The sequence below is a fragment of the Atta colombica genome, unplaced genomic scaffold (genome assembly GCF_001594045.1).
Source record: "Atta colombica isolate Treedump-2 unplaced genomic scaffold, Acol1.0 scaffold183, whole genome shotgun sequence".
NCBI classification, from domain to species: domain Eukaryota; kingdom Metazoa; phylum Arthropoda; class Insecta; order Hymenoptera; family Formicidae; genus Atta; species Atta colombica.
Genome location: NW_017259275.1, coordinates 35,129 through 60,055, shown reverse-complemented (window position 1 = coordinate 60,055; position 24,927 = coordinate 35,129). Strand labels below are relative to the sequence as shown.

General features: G+C 31.9%; 1 protein-coding gene across 1 annotated transcript in view; it reads right to left on the bottom strand.

Moving 5' to 3' along the window:
* The window catches only part of LOC108686467 (neurotrimin-like), a 121,457-nt gene extending 106,847 nt beyond the window's left edge, over nucleotides 1–14,610 (bottom strand). The window contains exons 1-2 of the mRNA XM_018191798.1: nucleotides 14,568–14,610; nucleotides 9,418–9,515 (exon numbers count right to left, since the gene is read on the bottom strand). Coding sequence (XP_018047287.1) covers nucleotides 9,418–9,515; nucleotides 14,568–14,589 — 120 coding nt within the window. The 5' untranslated portion in view covers nucleotides 14,590–14,610. The remainder of the gene's footprint in view (nucleotides 1–9,417; nucleotides 9,516–14,567) is intronic.
* Between the last annotated feature and the right edge of the window lie 10,317 nt (nucleotides 14,611–24,927).

The window sequence follows — 24,927 nt, the reverse complement described above, 5'->3', positions numbered from 1 at the left end:
TATATACCTAACGCTCTGCGTGTTGGTAATTATATTAATAATAATATAATGTGGATTTAAAATCTTATATCAACGTCAATTTTTAATACGAATTTAAAACCCATGTTATATTAAAATTAACATGATATGGCTTTAAAATTCATAGTATATCCACACTAACATAGTGAATTTAAAATGTTGTTATATCAACACCAACAGGATATAATTTTAAAACCACATCCATATTTTTAGAATGTAAACTCAAACATGATTAAAAATGCTGTAAAAAATTTGTATATTTTAGAAACTAGCTTAAATACTTTACATAATTACCTTGATAGTTCAATAAAATTATTTTCAGATTTTTATCCAGCTGTATTTTTAAATACTTCAGCAAAACTATTCTTTTTTTAAAATGTAATCTATGGGCAAGTGTCCCACGTAGGATCGTATTCGACGCACTGAATCAAACGAGAAAATGTTTCGTTTCTACGATCTCGAAAAGGCCCTGAAAACACGAAGTTAAGTCGTTCCGTTTATCTCGATGGTCGTTTTCGTTTTCCAACAAGTGTCGAGGAAGAAACGTGATTTCCGCCCCAAACAAGATTATAAAGATTCCGTTTTGCAATGGTATGACTCTTAAAATGGATCGCATAACAGAAAAGGCTATCGATTTGTTAAGGAAATCCGCCAATGCGAAATAATTTACGAGGACGTTACCTAAGCCGGAGAAAATCTCTACGTCCGTTGCAATGTGAGATGAGCTGAAAGCGCTCCATAAGTTATGTCACGCGATGTACCGCCAGACGTCAGATACAGTAGTTTAAAGTCTCTCCCTCGGCCGTAAGGGTTGAACTGCATTCGTAGTGATTGTAAGGGTACGGGCATATGCCCGAGACTGGTAGAGCGAGCTTAGGCGAATGAGACTGGGAACGTGACAATATGCAGACAATGGTAATAACGTCGGGCAGCCGTGACTATCTATTGTGTCTTGGTAGCTAGAATTTCTCTTCGACGATGAATGCGCGCGCCCGTCTTTTGGGGCGATTACCGAGATCTTCGATAAAATTTACGACAGCAATTTACGTACGGTTGTTCCACTATCGAAAAATTAGTTCTGCTAATTGTGGATGTAAACTGAAACTCAACTGAGTAAATTCTATACTACAGCTGGATCAATTTCATAACATATTAGCAATGCAGCGCATAGATGGCATACGAACACACAACAGTAGCCGATAGCTGAGGCAAATGGGATCAGGTGGCACAGATATGACTCCATCTCCAATCATAAGCATAATCGTTACATCGATCCCAGCATGACTGTGTCCCTTTTTTTCATTGTGCACTTTCCATACCATTCGAACAAAATTAGTCGCGGCCGACGAGAGTATGGCAAGAGCGGCGAATAATAGTCGGCAAGTATCGATCGCGCGAAATGTGATTAACCGCTTGATGGCTACCATTATGGGCCTCCGAATTTGCATGAAACTCCAATCAATAATTCAGAAGTTCGATTAAAGCGTAATCAGAAGACAATTTTTCATCGTGATGACACCGCGTTTTAGTCTGACGTGCAAGTGCCACGTCGACATGGTTTAACGTGTATAAGGCGATAATAATCGTAACACGTTTTACATGACCGCGACTATATAATTATTATCTCCGCTCAGGCATTCGCTCGCACAAAACAGCCCAGATAACTTGTACGCTGCAATCTCCATCCCTATACCCATCGAGTTGCACAATCGAGTCGCGCAAAATGATGTGATATATCGCACGCCCTCCCCAGTTACGTAATGCCCAGGCCAACATTGTCGAATCCTCATTGTTGGCGCCGCGGAGTGTAAATGCGGCAATAATCCCGTCGTGATATATAATTATGTCTTACGTGGCACGTTATTACAGATAGGCTGTGTGTGACTCTTGCGGTCCGCACACTAACATACCCGTTCACCTCTTGAACTCCTCTTCCTTCCTCTCCCCTCCCCCCTCTTTCTGTCTCACCCTCTCTCTCTCGCTCTCTCTCTCCAATCTCTAGAGGCCGTTATCTTCTCCTCCCGGTCTGCCCGACTACCAGGTAATACGAGCCTCATATGTAAATCCCATTCTGATTAACATTCACATGTACCAACACGCAGAGAGCCCTACATCACACACCAGAGTCGACCTCTATGCTCGCCCCCTTCTGCTCGCCACTTACTCATAACTGCCTCGTGATGCGGACAAGCCTCTCGCGCACAAGCAAGCGAACTTGTTTGCGACGAAATTTAGCTGGCCAACATAATACGTGACGCAAAATTACATTAGGGTATTACGTGACGTGGCGTTGTCTTGACATATTAGAATAAATTATTCTTACGTCATGGCTGTTGTCGGTGAGACGTGCAGACGGCCGCTTCGACTTCCCGACGATACATTACTAAGCTGAGGACTAAGATTGTAAGCAGCAATGTCATCCTACGCTAGAAACCAAATCGGAATTTTTTCGTCAATCTTATTTTACATTATACAACTAAAACTTGTTATTATTCGGACCCTTAAATTTAATCAAATTTACTAAAATTTAAATTTAATTCCTTAAGTAAAATAACATTCTGTTACTTTTAACTTAGGTACAAATGTATTGTATCAATAATATATTTTGTATTAAAATATATTATTTTAATACAAAATATGTGACTAATTCCGGAATAGTTAAGATATATTTTACACTCCAGCAAAAAATTGTAAAATATCATTTTGCATAGTTATTATTTGACATATTTTTTCTTTTTCAATAACTATTCTTCACAAACTTTTAAATAATATACAATTTCATCGAAAACTTGCAGTATAAATAAAGCGTTATCTTCGTTGAAAACGGAATCTTTAAAGGCACCGATATTTTAATTGTAAATTTTAGTAGATAAATCTATAAAAAATAAATAAAATACAATTCTACTTCTATGATGATAAAACTTGTTATTGAAACTTTGAGTAGTATAGCAACATTTTTTTAAACTTTTATATAATTTGGAACAGTAAAAACTTTGTTCTATTTCTTGAAAAGTCCCATTGTTAATGGAAAAGTCAAAATGTTGTTGGTAAGAATTAATTAAAATCTTTTTTTTTTTAGAAATATTGACTTAATAAATTACTTAGCATGTTTTTTCAACAAATTATGATTAAATACACATCTATAATGTTCTCAAACACAAGAAATAAAAAAACAACAAATAGATAGTATAGAGAATAAGTTATTAATAATATTTTAATTGGAGCGTAAAAACATCCTAGTTGATTTTAAAAAACTAAACGACTACTCTCAGATTAAAAAAATAACAATCATATCTAATAAACTCATTTCTGTGGTCAAATTGCTTAAATTTCAAAATAAAGTGTTCATGTTAATGCATGCACTTAGTAAATAATTACATTTAACTACATTTAAATTACATTAAAACGTTTCTTAAGTTATACTGTTTAACTGATGCATTGTTTTAATTAAATTAATGATATATAGAATTGGAGCAGTGGCCTACATGAATGATTCAAATTGAATATAATATTATAAATTTAATAGTGTATTAATATTATAAATTTAATAGTATAATCAGTAATTTTTCACTTTAACGCAGGACCGTTCATCGATAGATACAGCTCTCTCGAAAAAATCGTTGGCAACAAATTTGTTCAGGTCTTTATTGCGTAGGATGCAAAAGCGTCCGTGATTCCATTTAGTTGAGAATATCGCATACATTTTTTCTAAATAAATTCTCATCGAATGATATATGTCTTTCATTTCGAACCTAGAGTTCATTTCGTGCCTAGGACGAGAGAGAGAGAGAGAGAGAGAGAGAGAGAGAGAGAGGAAGAGGGAAAGAGAAAAAATAATGGCCGGTCTTGTTTTGCTCTCGGCGACACATGATGGAACGGAAAGGTGGAGTTCGCCACCATGCAGTAAACTTTTGCCGCTTAGTGTCGTTTAAGACGCCGCAAATCTTTACCAGGCTACGTCCGTTTAAGACTTCGCTGGTGCCGAATTATAGTCCAAGAATAGAGTTACTCGGTAACGTAAGTTACAGGCTTGCGGGAATTTGACGGTTAAACTCGGAACGCGCCGCACCGTCTGTTAACCCAGGGACGTTTTAATTGCGTCGCTGGTGCGACAGTTACTTCGGCTTTAAATGTACACGGTAGATTCCATGTTCTGTTCATACTTTCCATATACTTAAACACAACTGACAAAAAGATAGATAACACATTATGGTGCGTTAATATTTAAATCAGGAGGCATATCTATACATTTTATCTATTAATAAATAATTTGTTCCCTTATTTCAAGAGTGTGAAACGATTCAAAAAATTAAGTTTCCTAGAAGAAGGGAAAAATTATTTTGCAATATGATTAGAAATTATTAATTATATTTAGACATTAAAGGAGCAATGATAAATAATCCAATTCCATAAATAATAATATAAATAATATACAAATAATCTACGACTCTAATATTATAAAATCATTTTTTTTTTAGTTCTAATACGATTTTAAAGATTTTTTTTTTTAATCATCCTTTCATAATTATAACAATTTTTTATAAAGTTATGCCAGTTCAATTTTTAATTATCAATAGAGTAATGTTTATTTGATTCATGATAATCACTTAAAAATAACTCGTGCTTTTTAATTATTTCATTTTTAAAATAAAGAATAATATATCATTATACCTGCACTCTAGTATAATATTCTGTATTATACCCGCTTAAAATCTTTCCTTTGAATTTTATAACGAAAAATATAATAATACCGCTTCCGCTAATTGCAGCACAATCACGCATAATTACAGCAAGCTTCCTCTCGACAATCTTGAGGCTCTCTTTACCGCATAGTGGCAGTACTGCTTACCTCGTCGAGCCCCTTTAATTTCCGAATAATATATTTTGAGATTAAAACCGCTATTCCGGGTGTTATGGTGTTAGGTAAGCTACGAAGGAAGCGCGCAAGCACGATATGAGCGCTTTTCGTCCTCCGCGAACCGTAATTGTGCAATATCCTTACTTAATCTGGTATACTTAAACTAAGTCTGTTCTAAGTCTGTCAAACAAAATCGTTCTCTAAATATTTTTGCCTCTTAAGTAGATATTTAAATACGATTTTTATACTCTGTCTTTCTCTCTCTCTCTCTCTCTCTCTCTCTGCAACATTGCAAAAAGTCCCTTAATAATAATAAAGTCTACTAAAGCTTGATAAGAAAATTTCAAATGTTTAGTTAATTAATATAACCAAAACCAAATGCTAATTTTAATATAAAAATAAATGCTAATTTTACTTTTCTAAGTATCACCAAACAGTAGATTACTATTATTACATTTGATAATATTTATTATATTGTACTAATACGCTACATAAAATACATTTGGTAGCTGTTACTAAACTTTTCTCATCTTATAAAGAATACGAAATTAATTCTCCGATCTGTTTCGAGAATGTATTTAACATTAAAATTTCGTGCAATTTCACGAACAGATCACGCGAATTAGGCACGCTACCGAACGAAGTTAACATGTCAGATGAATACTTATATAATACCGTACATAGCGTGCATTTTGCCGGCATTTAATATCATGTCAGTATCACCTCGCACAACGCAATACTTCTGCCGCACCGGAAGCAGAGGTTTTCCAAAACTGCGCCGCTGGATCGCGAAATATGTGATCCACCGACGGGAATTTGTAGCGCCTTGAGAATGTGAACATCGCAGGAATTCAGTGAATGTTTTTCACGTAATGGTGAAACTCGCATTATTTGACGTTCCCCAAAAGTTCGAAGTAAGAATGGAATTCTAGCAATATACTTTCAGAAAGGATGAAACTAACGAAAGCGGCACACGAGGATAAATAAAATATTCCAATCATATCTTGAAATACGCAAAACGTTTTCTTCGCGGAGATTTGAGATTTAACGTTATTTGCTATTGCACACCAAAAAATTCACGGGTTTTATAATAATATTTTTATATAGTGATAAAATTAAAAATTAATAAGCTTTAATATATCGTTCTTTTGTTTAAAATGTGACACAATTTAAAACGTGATTTTCAACTAATTACATTATTCAGATACATTCCTTAAAGGAGTGTTGGTAATCTAATTTTTCACTATTAGATATTAAAAGAGCAAGGGTAACCCAAGCCCTTGAGTTTTAACATTTTATTATTTTAATTTCTATATATCAAAGTATAAATCAATCAATTCTGTAGATTTTAAAATAAACATCGTCCATATTAATGCATGCTTAATAAATAATAAACTAAATTTGTATTTAATACATTTTCTTAAGTTAAATTGTTTAATCATTGTTTTAATCAAATCAACGATATATTGAATAGGAGCAGTAGCGACCTGTAGAAATAATTAAAAATAACTCATAGAATATAAAAAAATTATTAATGCTGAATCCAAAAGAAACGCTCTTTTATTTTTCAGAAACTAAATATGTACTTTATTAATTTATTAATATTAATAAAAATATAATTTGTTTAGATAACGAAATAAAAACCTATAATGCATTTGTGGCTTGTTTTTACATAAAATTAGCTAAAAACGAATTCTACAAATGCAAAAATAAAGTCCTTTAAATTTTTTTTTGCAAATTACATAATTTAAATAACAGTGAATAAAGTGAAATATATTATTGATAATATGAGATCGTTTTTTACATATTTTTTTGTAGTTTCTTGTATCTGTTTTATTCACATTTTTCTCTTTCTTATTTTCTCACATAAATTTAAACATAAAATTGGAGTACAGCATAAACTGCCGTCTATTTATTTGTAAGATCACATAAGCTAATGTAATCTTCACATATAATATTGCATTATTGTGTCAAATAACTCTATTAAAATTGAAAACATTCCCATATTTATGGAAAGACCGTCCAAAGGAAAGAACTATCGCGTTACATATTTGCATTTTATGGAACAACATAAAATATACATATAAATGACAATACAAAAAACATTTTGCGTCAAAGGATTCTAGAAATTTTCATATATATTCCCAGTAAGCAAGAAATGTAGATCAACATTTTGAAATAAAATTAATTTTATATTTATTATAGAATTAGAATTTTTATCAGAGTTTTCATATATTTTATAAATGTGATTAAAATATTACCTAATACGATTTCTGCACATTAAAAAAATATTTAAAAATATAAATTCCGAATATTTTATAAATATAGTACGGAGCGTTGAAAAAAATATTATTAAAACATTGCAATATTAAATGAAGTTGAAGTGTCATTGTTGATGTGAATGATCTTTCAATGTTGAATCTAAGTTGAATCTGTATTTTACATTGATTATTAATGTTGAAATAATATTGAATCAATTAATATTATTAAAGTCGCTCACCTCGGAGAATAATACTAATATTGCCTCTCGATGGATGTGGCGGGGCTTTTTGTAAATAAAAATTATACAGAATGGAATAAAAAGCGCAGTATTATGAGATTTTTTTACTCTAATAAGTCTGTTTTAAAATGTAAAATGTATCGAACATTTTTTATTTTGTGTAAAAATTAATATTCTTTGAAGTTTATATGACATTTAAGAAATATTGAGTCAATATTCTCAAACACTGAACTGCAATACATTACTTTTCATCTGCGAGACATTATTTTAATAAATGTTAAACGTTTCTGCAATGTTTTTTCAACATTTTGCAATGTAATTCAACAACATTTCTAAGATGTTAATTCAATATTATTGCAATTTTATTTGGAATGATACTTTATAATAGCTTATATCAACATTCGAAATTTTCGAAATTACAATCAAAGTTTATTCACTATATAATGTACAACATTAATTATATATTTGAAAACTTTACATGTTATTAAATATCATTGTAATAATATTGTAATATTAATTTTTTTTTGTTTGCTGGATTCTTTTATAAGTATTTTCCATAAATTACTTCTGTAAAGAAAAAGAATAGTAACTTTAATGCGCCTGCACTGTCAGTTGACCGACGCTCATTTTTGCTTATTTTCTCCTATCAATTATTAAAAGTGAATTCTTTAAACTGTAATGTGCAAAATTAATTTTATAAAAAATCAACTAAAAAAGGTTTTTTTTTAGAGAATTATGAAATAAAAATATCAAAATGGCATTTGATTATGTTAAGAATATATTGTTTATATACATATAAGTCGATATTATTTGATTAGTCAATAATTTTCTATTATATTGAGAAAGTTTTTACCACTTCTGGAATACGTACGTCTGCCTAGCTAACCCCCCCTTCCCCACTTAACCAAATCTTAATGAATAAATTATATAATAATGCGCTATTTATGCACTCTCAAAATCCGTAAAAAAAATGTTTGCGCTCATTTCGTTCAGCTAAACAAAATTTTTTTGTGGAGAGCTGAATAGGCTGTCAATCAGCGACTCCACGTATTCATAATAATCAATATGGAAAATCAAATACACAAAATTTATGCGTTATTTGTGCACTTTCATATTCACATAACTTCAATTTTTGCGCTAATGCCCTTAAGGCACTTCCCTCTTGGAGCAAACAATCATATTCTTCCCTAAGTCGTTTAAAATTGCACTATTTAATTATGCAAAGCATATCTTCGATTTACGCGCTATTTCTAAACAATTTCGATTTTTGTGCTGCATTAAGATTTAATTAAGTTAGGGGACAAACTAAGCAGACGTAGAAAACATAATTATTTTAGTTGTGTTACTTTTAAAATAGGGGAGCGGTATAATAAAATAAATATTATATACATTGTTAAAAAATTCTTTTCATCCATAAGTTTACGCATCGATCAATCAGTTTTGCAATGCATACTTTTCTCTATTTATAAAGCTGCATCATACAATACAACGAAAAATACATAGCGATATGTGACATGGATAAATTTTTCCCACATGATGAATGAACTTTAATTCGTCAGACTTTGCGGACTCGCAGTGAACGATGTTTGTCACACCGCGAAATCCATTCGTGCACGTCCACGTTCCTGCAGCGTGCCGAGGAATACATTCGCGGCAATGAAGTCCGCAGGCTATGCCCGTTGTAACTGGCAGCTAAATTAAACTTTGTTTATCAGTCCATAACGATTTTCCATTTTTTATCTCGGCGAACTCCGCGGGGCTCCACATTACATTAGAAACTGTCCATTTTCATTTCATCTCGACCGTAAATCGTTCCTAGAGCTCCGATTTATTAAAACTTCTTTTTCTTTTAATTTGTTATGCAAATTGTTTGACGGGGAACTGTATTCGGTTTCGAACATACATTGCATATCAAAATCATTTGCACAACACTTCTGCGGTAAGAAGTATTTTCGACATCGTTTGCACAGACACTTTAGGTAAAGTGTAGCGGAATCGACGCAGTGCAAGATTAAAAAGTATCGTGCGCTTGGCAGCTTACCTTGTACGTAGAAAGGTTCGCCACGACACAGGAGAGGATAGCTTCTCTTCCCACTGGAACCGTCACGTTTGTTATTGGTGCGCTGAAGCTCGGTCCCTCTGAAACAGGGCGACGTTAAATGCTAAGTGACCCATTAACAACATTTCGTTATATCATCTGACCACGCTCGAACGCTATTAAAGCGAAGAAGAGAGAGTGTAAGATCGTTGTGTGCTCAACAACGCTAAAATTTTGCTGTTAACACAACTACGTACGATTACTATGTGACATCCAAGAATATAATAAATTTTGTTAACAGTTAAAAGCTTAAATTAACGCTTGATTAAATTAATTACCAAACGAAATGGAATACTTGCCTCCGGCACGTAGAAATGCGACACCGGATTCTATATGTAGCTCGTCCGAAAAGACCAGTTACTAAATTTACTATTACGTAATGCGATTAATTATAATTAGGGCGATATCAAGGAGAATAATGAATTAAACTTAAATATTATCAAAGAGCGTACGATTAAACTTAAATTAGCAGTCTATTAAATTATTCATCCAAACGAAACGGCGATATACACACGATATAAAATGCAAAATATCGAGTCTTAGTAGGTAAGTTATTATAAAACTGTTTAGAATAGATTCCGATCGGAATTATTTCATTTTCACTAGAAAACACAATGGGTTTGTTTGCGTCATAGGAAATCCCAAAAAAATTTTATCACTTACGAGGTAAATATATATTCGGGCGTTCACTATTTTTAGTGTTAAATCGTACCCAATTTGAATTATTTTTGATCATTTCTATAGATCGCCATTGCTCCCAATATATTAATATTATTAATTTGATTCAAACAAGAGTTAAACGATATAACTCAAGAACATGTATTATTAAATTTGATTCAAGTTTAATTATTATTTACTAAATGCATACAACATGAAAGATGCGTATTTTGAAACTAATCACAGAAATGGATTGATTTACATTTTAACAAACATAGTTAAAAATTCAAGGGATTGAGTTATTTAATTCAAGGGATTGAGTTATCATTGCTCTTTTGATATCTGATAGTAACAAAAAAAAAAGCAAAGATTCTGAATATAAAAAGTGCAAGCAACGCGAACAGATCTATTGTAGAAATCTAGGGAATAATTGAATAATTCCGATCGGAATTCATTCCGAATAATTACATAATAAAATGCCCTGTACTCGGAGAGACGAACGACGCTCTGACAGAACCCGAAGACTGAATTTCTAACGTACCGAAAAGATCTGTCGGAATCCGGCCGGATGACGCGTGACACCGCATGTAGTCTAAGTAACTCATTTCCGGGGTTTCGCTGTATCGGCATGCTGCCGAGAATTTACTGACGCGAAACAGTTTGGTTTCACGCGACACATCGCAGCCTCGCGATCGGGCAAGCAACACTGCTGGCATGGCACGTGTGAGCGCTGAAATATGTCTCCGAATCTATCCCGAAATTCACGTTCCTCGACAGCGTGCCGCGTCTCTCACTGGAAGTTCTGAATATCATTACGCTCGTCGTCACCGGGAACACCGCTCGTCCCGTCTACGTATATATGCCGCGTCTCTTGCTATGCCGTTACCGGCTCCGTCCTTTTCGCAGCGACAGGAATTATTTAAACAAAGCTATTTACGTCACAGACAAGACAACTCATACGCAATACATAGGCGCACAGTGTATCGCGTGTTATAGAGGTGAATGGAAGGACTATGAACACAAAAAAGTTAAATAAAGCAAACGATTATTTTTATGAATTATACTTCGACAAAAAATGATTTTCTTTGAACACCGTAACAAATTAGTTTTTTAATAGATTTTAAGATATAAATCTGATTTTCAAATTGATTCCATCATATTACAATTTTGAAAAATTATAAGCAAAAAGACTTATTTTCACATATTTTGATGTATTATAACTATGACATAATACACGTGCTGGAGAAGTTTTATTAAAATCAAAATTAAGTATGTTGGTTAGAACTTTTAGTTCCCAAAAGAATTTTTTATCGATTAAAGTTAATAAAATATCTATAATTAAATAATGATTTATTGCAGAATAGTTAATTGTATTAAATTAATTGTTAATTGTAGTAAATTGGATCATTTGATGATTTACCAAACAGTTTTTAATTACGTTTATGTAAACTTAAGTGTATTATTGAATACAAATGTTAAAATTGACAAATTCAAAATGGTAGATTCAATATACCAGATCAAAACTTAGAAAATGTCTGGATTGTTGTAAAAATTTGTATAAAGATCTTTAATGATTTTGAATTTATCAATTTTGATATCGAATTTTTATTCAGCGATCTAAAAAAAATCTCTCAAATTTCAATTAACATAATTAATAGCTATTTGGTAAATCGTCAATCCATAATCTTCATAGCTTGTTCGTAATATAATTTTTAATAACTGTGAATATCTTATTAACCGATACTAAAAAGTCTTTTGAGAGAAAATTCCTAACACATACTTAATTGTGATTGTAATAAAATTTCTCTACATCACATATTGTAATTGAAAAATCAGAAAGAGAGAGAGAGAGAGAGAGAGAGAGAGAGAGAGAGAGAGAGAGAAAGAGATTTTACGAGTTTTCCTTTTGTGCTGTATGAAGTTACTTGCTACCACACGGGGCAATGCCGAATCTTTCTCTTAATTTTTATTTTTTGAAAATATATGCATGTTAATTATTGTAATTTAAAGTCAATGTTCTTTGAATAAATTTAATAATTTATAAATAATCGACTTTATTTAATTTTTCCTTTAAGGAATTCTCTTATTCATAATTCTCTCTCTCTCTCTCTTTCTCTCTCTCTCTCTCTCTCTCTCTCTCTCTCTCTCTCTCTCTCTCTCTCTCTACATCAAAAACATGTAGTAATATACATTTACTTTAATTAAACGGCATGGTGTGTTTAACGAGTTTAGTAGAGCACTGAGCGTACTTATGTCGGATCATTGGTACGAAAAGTGAGAGATTATCGCTACACGGAAAGAACAGTTTCGTTAAAGTGTCTAAAAGTTTAACTAAATATAGATTTGAAAATAAACTTTGTTGAACTATTAAAATAATTATGTAGAACGCTCAAAGTTGATTACTACAATGTCAAAACTTTTTGCAGCATTGTTCATCATGCTTGAATATCTTGAATAATTATTTTACCATATTGTTCGCATTTACCCTCTTCGCAATTTTCCCATTTCACTCTATCTTCAGGCGGAGAAAAACGGCGTACCTTCAATTCGCGTGCGAAAAAGAAATAAACCTATTCTCAGCTTCTAGATCACGTACTAAACGAATGGAATCAATCAAGACAGATCATAACGAATTGGTTTCGCGATGATTTAATCCTCGAAGCAAATATTGCCATGGTACATATGTATACGTGAAGAAGGTAATATCGGAAGAAGATAAGGGACGCGCGAGGGCGAAACAGCGAGGAAATCGGCGCTGGAACACGCTGTGCGCCAACAGATAAGCACTGATCCCAATTACACGTCGGAATAGAGCTGTTTCCAAGTTGAGCGGATCATGGATTATTGACTCCATCGCGATTACTCCGCGGTCGTCGACACAATTGGCAGATCGATACACCTTCGATCGTCTATGTTTAACTCGGAATTGAAACGAGTTGCCGGACAATTTTAGTTTAGTTCACAATGTCATGATATAATTTCGAAGATTCTGCCAGAAAGATTGTGCGTCAGAAAGCTAAAATCCTTTTCGACTCTTGCATAGTTTAGTCGTGAATACCCAGAGAAAGGTATATATTTTCGAGTCAAAGAAATGTTTCTTTGCTATACGGTTAAAAAAAATTCTGTAATTTGAACATCATTTCTTTGATTTAAACATTATTTTTTTAAATCAAATAAAAAAATTTATTTAATTTAAAAAAATTATGTTTAAATCAAAGAAATAACATTTAATCAAAAATCAAATGTTTAAATAAATTTTTTCTTTAACCGTATAGCAAAGAAATATTTCTTTGACTCGAAGAAATTTTTTTTCTGTGAGTGAACAAATATATATAAATGATACTGCTAGAAATAAATTCACAGAGGTACACAATTGAAAGATTTATGTTAAATTTAATACATTTCACGTTTCATCTAAATTTCTGTAGTTATATTAATTTAAAATTGATTGATTTAATACAAAACAGAAATATGTTAGAAGATAACTGAATGTTATATATCAAAAATTAATATAAAAAAATAACACTGACATAACTTGTAAGCAAATTACGGAAGTATATTTCTTCAATAAAATTAACATTTATATTAAATTAATTCTTTTCAGTAAATTTAACATTTATAATATATTAAATTAACATATTTCAATCATTTATCATAGAATTTATTTTAGAACGTCTTGAAATACATTATTTTTATGTTAAGTGTTCACTTACTATAAATTGTATTTTTTTAACGTTAAGAAATGTTGAATATCAATTTAAAATATCCAAATAACACAATCACATTAAATTAATACTCGGATATGTTAAAAAAATTCAAAAAGGACCAGTTTTTTTTACACAAATACAAAATGTTTTTACTATGAATTTTTTATGCATAATATCAATTCATCTAGTGTTCTACACATATTTTCATTTTCTTCCTACACATATTTTTAAATTTCACGATTTAAACTTATTGAGCACTTAAAAACAATGTATATTATGTGAAGATAACTTTAAAAAAAATTCGTTTCTAAACATTAACCAGAACTAATGCGAAAATCAAGCCTGCGATACTCGCGATCCAGTCGATACTCGATCACAAGAGCCAAGAAACTAAAGTAACTTTCTTTTCGTCCGCTAACATGCAATCTCTGCAGATCGAAGCAACTTGACGCACCTGCGATCCACCGTTGTGGACTCGGGGAAATTGAATTCAGCAAGGAAAGCTAGCCCGAGTTGGTCGAGTACTCGCAGACACATGTAGTACCATTGAGACCAGACTGACGAGAATGAAATTGCGGACCATATCATCCCTTGAATCGCTTCGGAATGGTAATTACGGATCGGTAAATACCCTGTTAACAGCAATCGCGAATGTGATAATCACAGGACACGTACATACTCGTGATACCTTCGACTCCGTTTTAATTAGCTATTAATCTTTGATTGTACCCTTTAAAAATAGTTTATCCATCCTGGAACACAACAGCGGGATATTTTGTATACCGTCTGTCATCCATGCACAGTTTCAATTTATCGTCTATAAGATTCGTATTTGTCGAGACAGCCACATGGTACCCGAATGAGATACAATACACAAAATTAATCAAACACCTTGATCCGATTCTATTCAGTGCGAAGCGGCTCATGTTATGCGCGAAATCGTAGCCATCGCTGCTCTGTCACTTCTCGAGAGCTGAATGGCGGAAATAGATTCGAAACAGTGCTGAGTGATCGCGCGGCCCACCGATGATTAATCGGGGCGCTCCGCCGGAATAGAATTATTGTGTCGCGACAACAATAAATGACACACGCACAATCACAGCGCTGGGCAGCCTCTTGTTGCTGGGCAGTCTGCCCGTCACTTCGACACTCGTTCGCCAAGCATTGTTTTATTTCCGGACGAGAGGACAAACCTGGTCCACAGCGCAGTTTGCTCGATCCTGTAACTCCGCGACCGGTAGATAAACGCTTTTCTCGCAGGTACTGGCCGAAACGACGCGCCAATTTGTTGAATGATGAAAGAGAGAGAACGAAAGAGAAGAACCTCTTGTCCCGGACCTCCCAGACTGCTTCCGCTCGCATTATTTCATGGTCCGTTCAGTACGCGTGATTCGTTCAAAAAGCTTTAATTCCATTGCCACTGCTTTTCACTTAATTGCTTTTTTCATGTTATTCGGAGGAGTTATTATTACGTTAACTTCCACGCGTTAAACAAGGAAAACCGTAGCGACGCAAAATAATCACAGTGCAGAAAAAAGGGTTAATGAGTTTTCGGACTACTACCATGGAATCTCATTCCGTACCTATGACGTGCACTTCCGCTCTCGTAGAATCGCGTTCACAATGTTTTCTATCAATGTCAGCTTTAATCGATTCGACCGCGATGCGCGTATGCTTGCTCATGGGGTAGCGTCGGTGTACAGACTGAAAAAGGAATCACGTCGTATAAATGTCACTATGTACGCGATTTAATATACCAGCGAGATAAAATTCCGGACTAAAGAGAGCGGCGTTTCAGACATTTGTCGAGGGAGCGTTCAAAAAATTTATTTTTCCACAGCGGAGCGCGGATGTCGTTTCATGGTGATAAAGCCACGCGCGTGGCTTACGAGATAAAGCGAATGTGAATTTGACGCATCCATATTCGTCGGAGTTTTCGTAGAATCGCAAACTGTTGAAATAGCCAGCCTGGAAAATATTTCCTTTTAGAACAGTCGGCGTTCACTGGTCGCACAGGCGCGGCTCGACATTTTTATTTGTGAGTAGAAAAAAAAGAGACATAGAGAACACGATCCGAATAGGCCGATGGGGTTACCACCAGTACCGCCACTCTATTTGGTTTCTCTGCCCATTCACATATTACTTTCAGCTGTTGAATTTGATTAATTGGAACAACATTCCGAAGCACGAGAAAGTACTCAAACTGCAATGTCAATTGAAATGCAAAATGCAGTGAGCGAGAGGTAGCGCGGAAACATTTTTCTAAATATCTCATGGTTTACTTCCTCACTTGTTAAGTATACAATAGCAATCCGGTGCGACGGACGTGAGTGTTACGCGAATCAATTTTTGTGGTGAATATTAATTAAAATATATATATCACCGAGCGCTGATTATCACGTTTTATCGAATATGCAATTTGCAATAAATTTGCAATAGCGTAAACCTGTACTCGCTTGATAATTAAGCGCATTGTAATGATGTTGAAAGAGACTCGGATATAGAAGAATTATTGATATTTTAATCAATAATTATCGAATGATGAAATTAGGACTATTTTCAATTTACGATGTGACAGAAATCCCTAATCTCTTCAGATAATTTCGATAGAGACGTGATAATTTGATGGCATAATGGCAAAAGCAAACAGAAGCAAGATAAACATCATTGGCTGGAGGGTCACTCTAAATGCTTATACCGTTATAAACACAAAGGGAAATTATGGAAACAGATGTAGTGCATATGTATTATTCCTCGCTTATGAATGTCTGAGCGTATAAACGAATTTTAACGGAGTTTTAATAAGATTGTGTGTAATGATGTGATAATAACCTCGTGAGAGAGAGAGAGAAAGAGAGAGAGAGAGAGAGAGAGAGAGAGAGAGAGAGAGAAATGCATTTTTTTTGTATCGCACAAATAAGCTCCTTAATAAACAATTTGAAGAAACCTGATTGCTTTCCTTACAGAAATCCAATTTAATACTGACCAATTTAGTGCTGGAAATTACTATTCTGAGTATTAAAAGCGCAGAACAACAGCTTTTAATATGCAAAATAAGTAATTAATCACTACCTTCCAGTATTAAATTTCTGTAAGGTTGTTTAACTCAGGAGTAATCATCTAATTCTTTTTTACATAAATGATCACCTGAGTTTACACTCTAATTAAAATTAACAATATATTATATATTATTAGTTATTTTTTCAATTGAGTGCCAATTGAAAATATTGTACATGTGGATTTACAATTTTCTGAAAAAAATTAATAGAAACAAATGTTAAACGTAATAAACACGTTAAATTAGTTTATTATGTGACAGTATTTTAAAAAATGTAAATTAATTATTATAACGCTTTTTTGTTAAGGGATGGAATTACATATTTATAATTTAAAAGGTATATTTGATTATTAAGAAAGAAAAAATATATTAAATAATGTATATACAAAACAATATTTTGCAATTCACATTTTGTTGTCGCTGGAATACACAAATATCCTCAAAAACCATTCCCAGATATAAGATTATTTATTAAAAAAAAATATATATATCGATATTATACTCGTAAATATGCACATCATCGAATACTTTTTTAGCACGTAATCATTGTGTGATTACGGTATCGTGTAATAACCATTTGAACGATTTGTAGTACATATAAATACAACGACCACATTGCTCTCTTTCTCTCTTTCCTTCTTTCTCTTGATATATATTAATTGCTTTATAAAATATAATTTGTTATCACAGCGTAATTTACAAAACGCAATAATGCCAATTTCCTTAATATTGTTTGACATTAATTTTCCTGGAAGAGGAAGGTAAAAGTTACAATAATATCAGTATAATAATAACAATATATTGTTACAATGGTGTAATACAATGTTATAATGACTAAATTTGATTGAAGGCCTATTATCGCGTCGTATCGTAACTTTGATATGACATTCCTAATCAACAGATTCATTTCGAGAGTCTATATTAATTATCCTAATAAAGGGCCAGGATCAAGAAACAGATAGCAGACGTAACCCTAGGGGTAATGAAATGTACACACTAGGGCATATTATATTAACCGAGCATATGAACTGAAGGTAATTTACGGATACAAATGGTACGTAACTTGAAACTACGATGACATAATTATTCGCACTAATTTTGCGGCAATTGCACATTTCCGAGTGAGGAATACCGAGCGGAATAGAAGACTCGTATTATACTTTATCCTTTGACACATTATCTGTTACTTTTAAATACTTTTAATTATGTCAACCAGTCGGTGTGTTTCAATAAGTATTATATCTGTGATAAAAGTATAATGCGCTCGCACCGAAACTGTTGCGTACGAAAAAGTTGGTTTTAATTAATTTGGCTTGGATGCTGCATAAAAATATTGCGTAGAGAGGACCCTTTGTACCCTGCGCTCTCTGGCACAAAACTGATGTAAAATATGAGGTCGACGTGTACCCAACTTACGTTTCATAAAAATATCACCCATCGTGCTTTGTATCTGATCTCCACTTTTAAGAGTACCATAAAATTCAACTTCAGCGAGGCAATTATTCAAAGGACTTTTACGGCAAGTACTTAACATATTTTCTAATAAAATGGAGTAGCGCTTTTTGTTATGAATATAGAAATCGTAAAATGAAGAGAGTAGTAGTAATAAAGAAAGAGAGCAATTAACTACCACATTACTTCAATTTTTAAAATGTATCAATTAAAGTACAATAAAATAATAATTTTTCAATAAAGTACACATAATAAAAATATATGTTAGAACTTTTTAGATTAAATCTTATATATTTTCCAATAAAACCGAAGTCTCAAGTTTTATGAGGTCCATCATGTCAATTGCATTAAACGGCAAAGTTTTTACAGTCCTGGTGTAATTTTATATTGATAAGCTACATTTAATTCCCGGTAGCCTGCTTTTATGCGACGCTTTAAAGACACTTATACTCCATTAACTCCTGGCCTCCAGGATCAGCCGGGTGCGTCCTGGCACGTACCACATGGATTTTTAAAAAGGATGAGTCTACTTTAAAAATAATCTCTAATGTAAGCGGAAGTGTTTCTTTATGGGTCGGCTCGCTTCTAATGAACCGCTTGAGGGAAAGACGCCAGAATTTCCAAATTGTAGAGAAAGGGTCAAAGTGCAACGCGCGAAAACTTTTGGAGTAAGAGCATCGCTCTGTGAACTTTGTCGGTTGAATCGGAGGTGCACGTTAATTAAATGAATGAAGTCAAATTTGTACGCTCAAATGACATCTCGATAAAAGCTACTAGAATATAAATAATAGTCGATTCAATATCTGATACCATTATTCCTGAAGAGTAATGCGTTGCATTATCATGCATGAAGGAAGAAAATGACAAAAATTAACGTAAATTAACAAGAATTAACGCTCATTTTCTCAATTCCTGCCTAAGCGATTAAATCTAAAAGCGATAAATTTTGTAATTGATTTTAGTTATAAAAATGTTATAAAAATGCTCATATTAAATTTGAAACTATTAACTGCTTATCGTTCAAAACATCGTTTGTATATATATATATATATCTCATCGATTATCTTCGATCGTGCGAATATAATCTGACTACAAAGGAGTCAAATTTCACAACGCTTCGCGCTAGTTACATGCATATCAGACACGCCACGCTCTGCATATCTTGATTTGACAGCTATCCGAATTAATCGACACCTATAGCTAGGCGATGTCCATGGTTATCCGACAAACTATCAATCCACAAAGTACAAGTATACCATTCTACCCTATCCGCAAACTGTACTGTAGCTAACGATGTCAGTTTAACGTTCTCACAAGAAATATATAAGTATTCCATAATATTATTTGAAAATGTATCAATATTTTTCTACATAGTAAAAAACATTTTGTATTTGTACTAGAATTGGATTTTATTAAAATTATTATATTGAATTTTTAACACAAATATCTGCACGTTTATTTAACATGATATAATTGTTTTATTTAAACATTTTATGTATGATATTCAACATTTATTAGTATAAAAATAGCACAATTTATGAGTAACTGAATAATTAAAATTTAAAAAATGTAAGTTTTTAAAATAAATGAATAAGATATATTAATCCTTTGTGGATCATCAAACTTATTTAGGATCATCTCCTTTTACTTCATAAACTGCTCACTAAATTTTTATGAAACTTGGCCTATAGAATAATTTGATAATACTTTATTCGAATCTGAGTCAAAAATAAAACTTTAAAAATGGATTCCATGTGACAGATATTCTAAGAAGATAATTTTAAAAAAACGTAATCCGATTATCATAAAATTGGGTTTTAGAAAACTTTTAATTATGAAGTAACATAAAGTTTCCAGTTTCACTTTATTTGAAGCTCATCAGCTACACAAAAATAGTTAGTACTGATTTCCAAATTAACTTTTAAACTTTGAATCCTGTGTAACATTAGATTCTCTTTTATTAGTTACTAATCTTTTTGAAATTCGATATTTTCAGATTATATTTAAATAACGATATTGAGAATCTTCTAAAACCGAGTTCCACGATTATTCATTTTTAATTTAAATTTTAGAATATTGAGAATATCAAATTTAGAATATTGAGAATATCAAATTTAACGAGTGTAAAAATCCTTAGAAAATGAAATCTTTCTTCGTTAAAAAAGCCCAGTCTTCAAGAGTTAATTTAATATATTACAAATGTTAATTTTTACTGAAGCGTATATATATATATATATATTAATTTAACACATTATAAATGTTAATTTCACTGAAGAAATATGCTTTCACAATTTGCTTAAAAATATGTTAAACTTAACATTACAATTTTTCCAATTATATAAAATTTATACATCGAACATATATCCTTAATTTATTAAAAAACGAATAAATAACGATACTCTCTAATAGCGAGTGTATCATACACACGAAAGATCAATTTGCGTATTAGAATATCAACGCAATATTTAGCGCAGCGTGCGCTACATAGTTTATGTTATATATATAGAGCTGTAGTTTATAATACACCTGGCTGATTATAACTCTAATATTCCGTTATTCTAGCTCACCTCAGGAATACGCGCGTCACGTGGTTTCCTAAGCTCCATACGTTGCTCGTAATATTCGACTGTGCCATTTCAGAACTTGCCGAATGTGGGATACGTGCCAACTAATGATATTCCCTCGTGTGCTAGTCGAAGTGAGTTATCCGAAGTGACTCGTTAAACCTATATTCTATTCCGCTTTAAGTAGAGCCACTACCCTTCGAGTGTCAACTGGTAAATACCGCGTAAACCATTTCTGCTAATATGTTTTGTGGCAAAATGTGTTGGGAGCATTCGCTTACCCTGCATATTCGCTTAATTAATTAGCTTTTGCGCTCTATTGTATCATGTTATATACGGAAATCGCTGTTAGCTTTCATACTAACATGGAACCATATTTGCCTTAGATATTTTACATTTACGTTACTCTTCAACCGCAAGTTATTATTGTTTGGAAAGGATAATTCTGATATTCAGTTAATTGTCCAACATGTGCGAGGTTAACGAACTGTTGTGCAGCGCGCACACAAACTTATTATATAAATGATATCACGTTGAATATATACAAAATTTAGCGTTAAATTGTTACAACAATTAACTCTTTATTTAGATATTGCAACTGTTAATAAATATGTATTGATTTTACGACGTGCTAATGAACGATTTGTATATATGTAATCATATTTAAATGAAGTATTCCACCGTCGATTGAAACGGATACTCTGGAACAAATGATCAGTCTAATTTCAACCAGAGGCACTTTCTTTTCTTCACGAGCCGAGTAATTAAATACGCTCGAGGGTCGGTATCCACATTAATACATACTATTCCAGCAATTGGTCGGAACTCGACTATTTAATGAAAAATTCCATTGCATCGCAATATTATGTGATCTCCGAAACGACAACGAACATGTTTCGCGTATACAGAGACGCTCCTTTAAGATATCGAGCGAATCTTAATGACGTTAAACATCATTCGTAAGAATTCCAAGGAAAAAGGAAATTCGTTTGACTATCTAATGCAATCCGCTGCTGATCCCATTGAAGATTTGAATACGCACCGACGGTTTCCATGTCACGTATGCTGTAGATTATCTTTAGAATAGAAGCTGTATAGCTGTTTCCACTTTAAGAGACAAAATTCAAGATGGATTGAAGATCAGAAAACAATTTAAAGACTCTTTGAGCATTCTTTGAAATTTCGATGCATTTTAAGTAGGAAAAAATACCTTATTTGATCTAAGTTATATCTTAACACTCTATAATATTACAGTGTAAATTTATATACATACATATTTATATCATACAGAATATTTTTTTTAGAGTTTACTCTGAAAATATGATATCTATTCGAGATAACATTGTATTTCGAAGAAATATTTTAACGTAAATCTCTCTTATTCATTAATAAAACAATAAAATATAAAAATCTTGATTAATTTTACTGAAGTGCATGGTAAAAATCTTTAAAATATTGTATTGTACCAGAACTACTATATTTTCAAGGTAAATTTTGAAAAAAAATCTCTCCGTGTACTCATAAAATATCAACTATTCATTAACATTATATTGTAATATTATAACAATCCTATTCAATAATGTAACTATTAAATATAACTTGTATTATATTACATTTACATTATTGTGCAGGAAATTATAATATTGATGTAATGTTATCAGTTTATGTTTACTAGATATCTAATTTTGTAATTTGTATATCAATTTAATTTTCGGTTTTAAAACGCAATTCTAAACTGAAACTGAGATAGTAATATTACAAATTAAATTAACACGCAATTTAACCATAGAATGCTATCAATATTGATATCAATTTACGTATTGATAACATTTTCTGTATATGAATTAATTTTACACATCAAAAATATATCACTCTCAATTATGCCTTACAAATTTTTCACAATTTTTTGAATGACAAATTATCTTATTATTAACGAAAGAAAAGAAAATTATCCTTAAAGATAATAACTAGTTACTCTTAAAGAAGATAACTAGTTACTTTGTAATTACTTGTCTCAATTTATCCTAATTTTTAGCATGACAAATTGGATCTCTTGATGACTAAAGACATTGTGCTCAATGATTTCGATTGTATGTAAATTTGACGATAACATCTAGAATTAATGATAATAAGCATCTTAAACCATTTGTTGCATTCTATTGAAATATCAAATAAATATAAATGTTTCATGATATTTTTATGGATTTAATCTAATACCAATAATTTACAAAAGGAACCTATGTTTTTTTTTGCCTTCAATAAATTAAATTTTAAAATAAATATTAAAAAGATTATTTAAGCTTAATAATATAATTTTGAAAATAATGAGACATATAAAAATAAAAAGCATATTGCAAATAATATACATTAAATCCCAAAAAGCGATTTGGGAAATATTCTGTAGACAACGATTAACAATTTATTTAAATATAAATATGTACTTAATATTAATCTGTACGTATGTGTAAATTAAAACAGTAGATTGTACCAATGGCAACCGCCATCACATTGTAATCTCCTAATTTGGTAATTGATTTATTATGTATTATCCGTAATATACTAACACAATCGTGAATTAGCAGTGTTAATTAAAGCAAACATGGGTGCAGAGCTTTTACGGTTTGTCCGAATATTTGCTATTGACACTAATCAAATTCTCTTCAATTGAATTAATTGAATTCCCTGCAATCACGTAAACTTCGATTAAATATAAAAAAAAAGTGTCATCCAGTAATACAACTTTGAAAATGATATATTGAGCAAATTGAAAATATATTCAGCCATACAATATAGTCAGTTTCTATTACTTTTATATAAATGGAATTATTAACTCTATGAAAAATATAAATTACAAAATTCTTTAACACCTTAATATTAATATATCAATAAATTTATGTGACTGAAATCTCTATTTTCCGATTTCTTTACGATAGATTTATGATCGTATTGATTCACGTCACAAATTTACTGTATACATAGTGTGATAAATTATAGATTTAAAAAATAGTGAAAATATATAGAATGATTCAATTTTTCACAGATTGGGGAAAAAGAGATTTTCTATTAGAATGTTCTACTAATAACAGAAAAATTCATTTGCATTTTACATTCGAGAGGTATTTGCCTCATAAAAATTCATCAAATTAGATATGATATGACACTAAAAATAAGTTTTAGTTGATGTGCTCGGTCATTACTTTTAGAATCTTTTAAGAAAATTTACAATTCGCAAGAGAAACGAACGAACTTTGTCTTAATAGAACGTTCTCGGACTTATCGGCTCCGTGTAGAATTATGGCAGGAATAACAATCACAATAGTTCATTTACATATCAAGCCGAGTTGGAAATTTCGTTCGGCCGTGTTCAAATTTCTGAGGAAAACGACCCTTTCGTACAATAGCAAACTTAATCCACACTTACCGCGATATTTATAGAGGCAAATTTTGCGGCCGCACTTTAATCACTTCATGCTATTATTGTAGACCAATGAAAAGTAAGACTAAATTTAAAATATTGAACAATGTCGTCTTTGTGCACAACTTATTTTCAATTTTATTTATAACAAACATTCCTAAAATACAATAAGCAATAAGTAATAAATAGAAATTCGTTTTCTGACGAATTTCTATTTATTAGAAAATGTCACTTAAAAAAAGAGACATTTTTTACATAATATCGAGTAGAAATTAATTAATTAACAATTTCATTTTCGTTCATTATGTTAAATAATTTTGTGATAATCAAAAAATATTTTCACTCAAATCTATACAATTTTGTAAAAGAACTAATAAGCACTCGATAAAATTCAATATAATACTGATATATTACAAATGATATATTAAATTGATGGCATATTTTCCTCCTGTAACTGTGTTCGGTTTCGAAAATGAAACGTTTAGACGACGGTACATCAAAATGTCAGCGCTATTTGCTGAATAAAGCTGTTGCTGACAAAGCTTTTCAATTGTCGCCATTCTTCAACAAGAGCAAACAAGAGGAATGCATGCGACCATG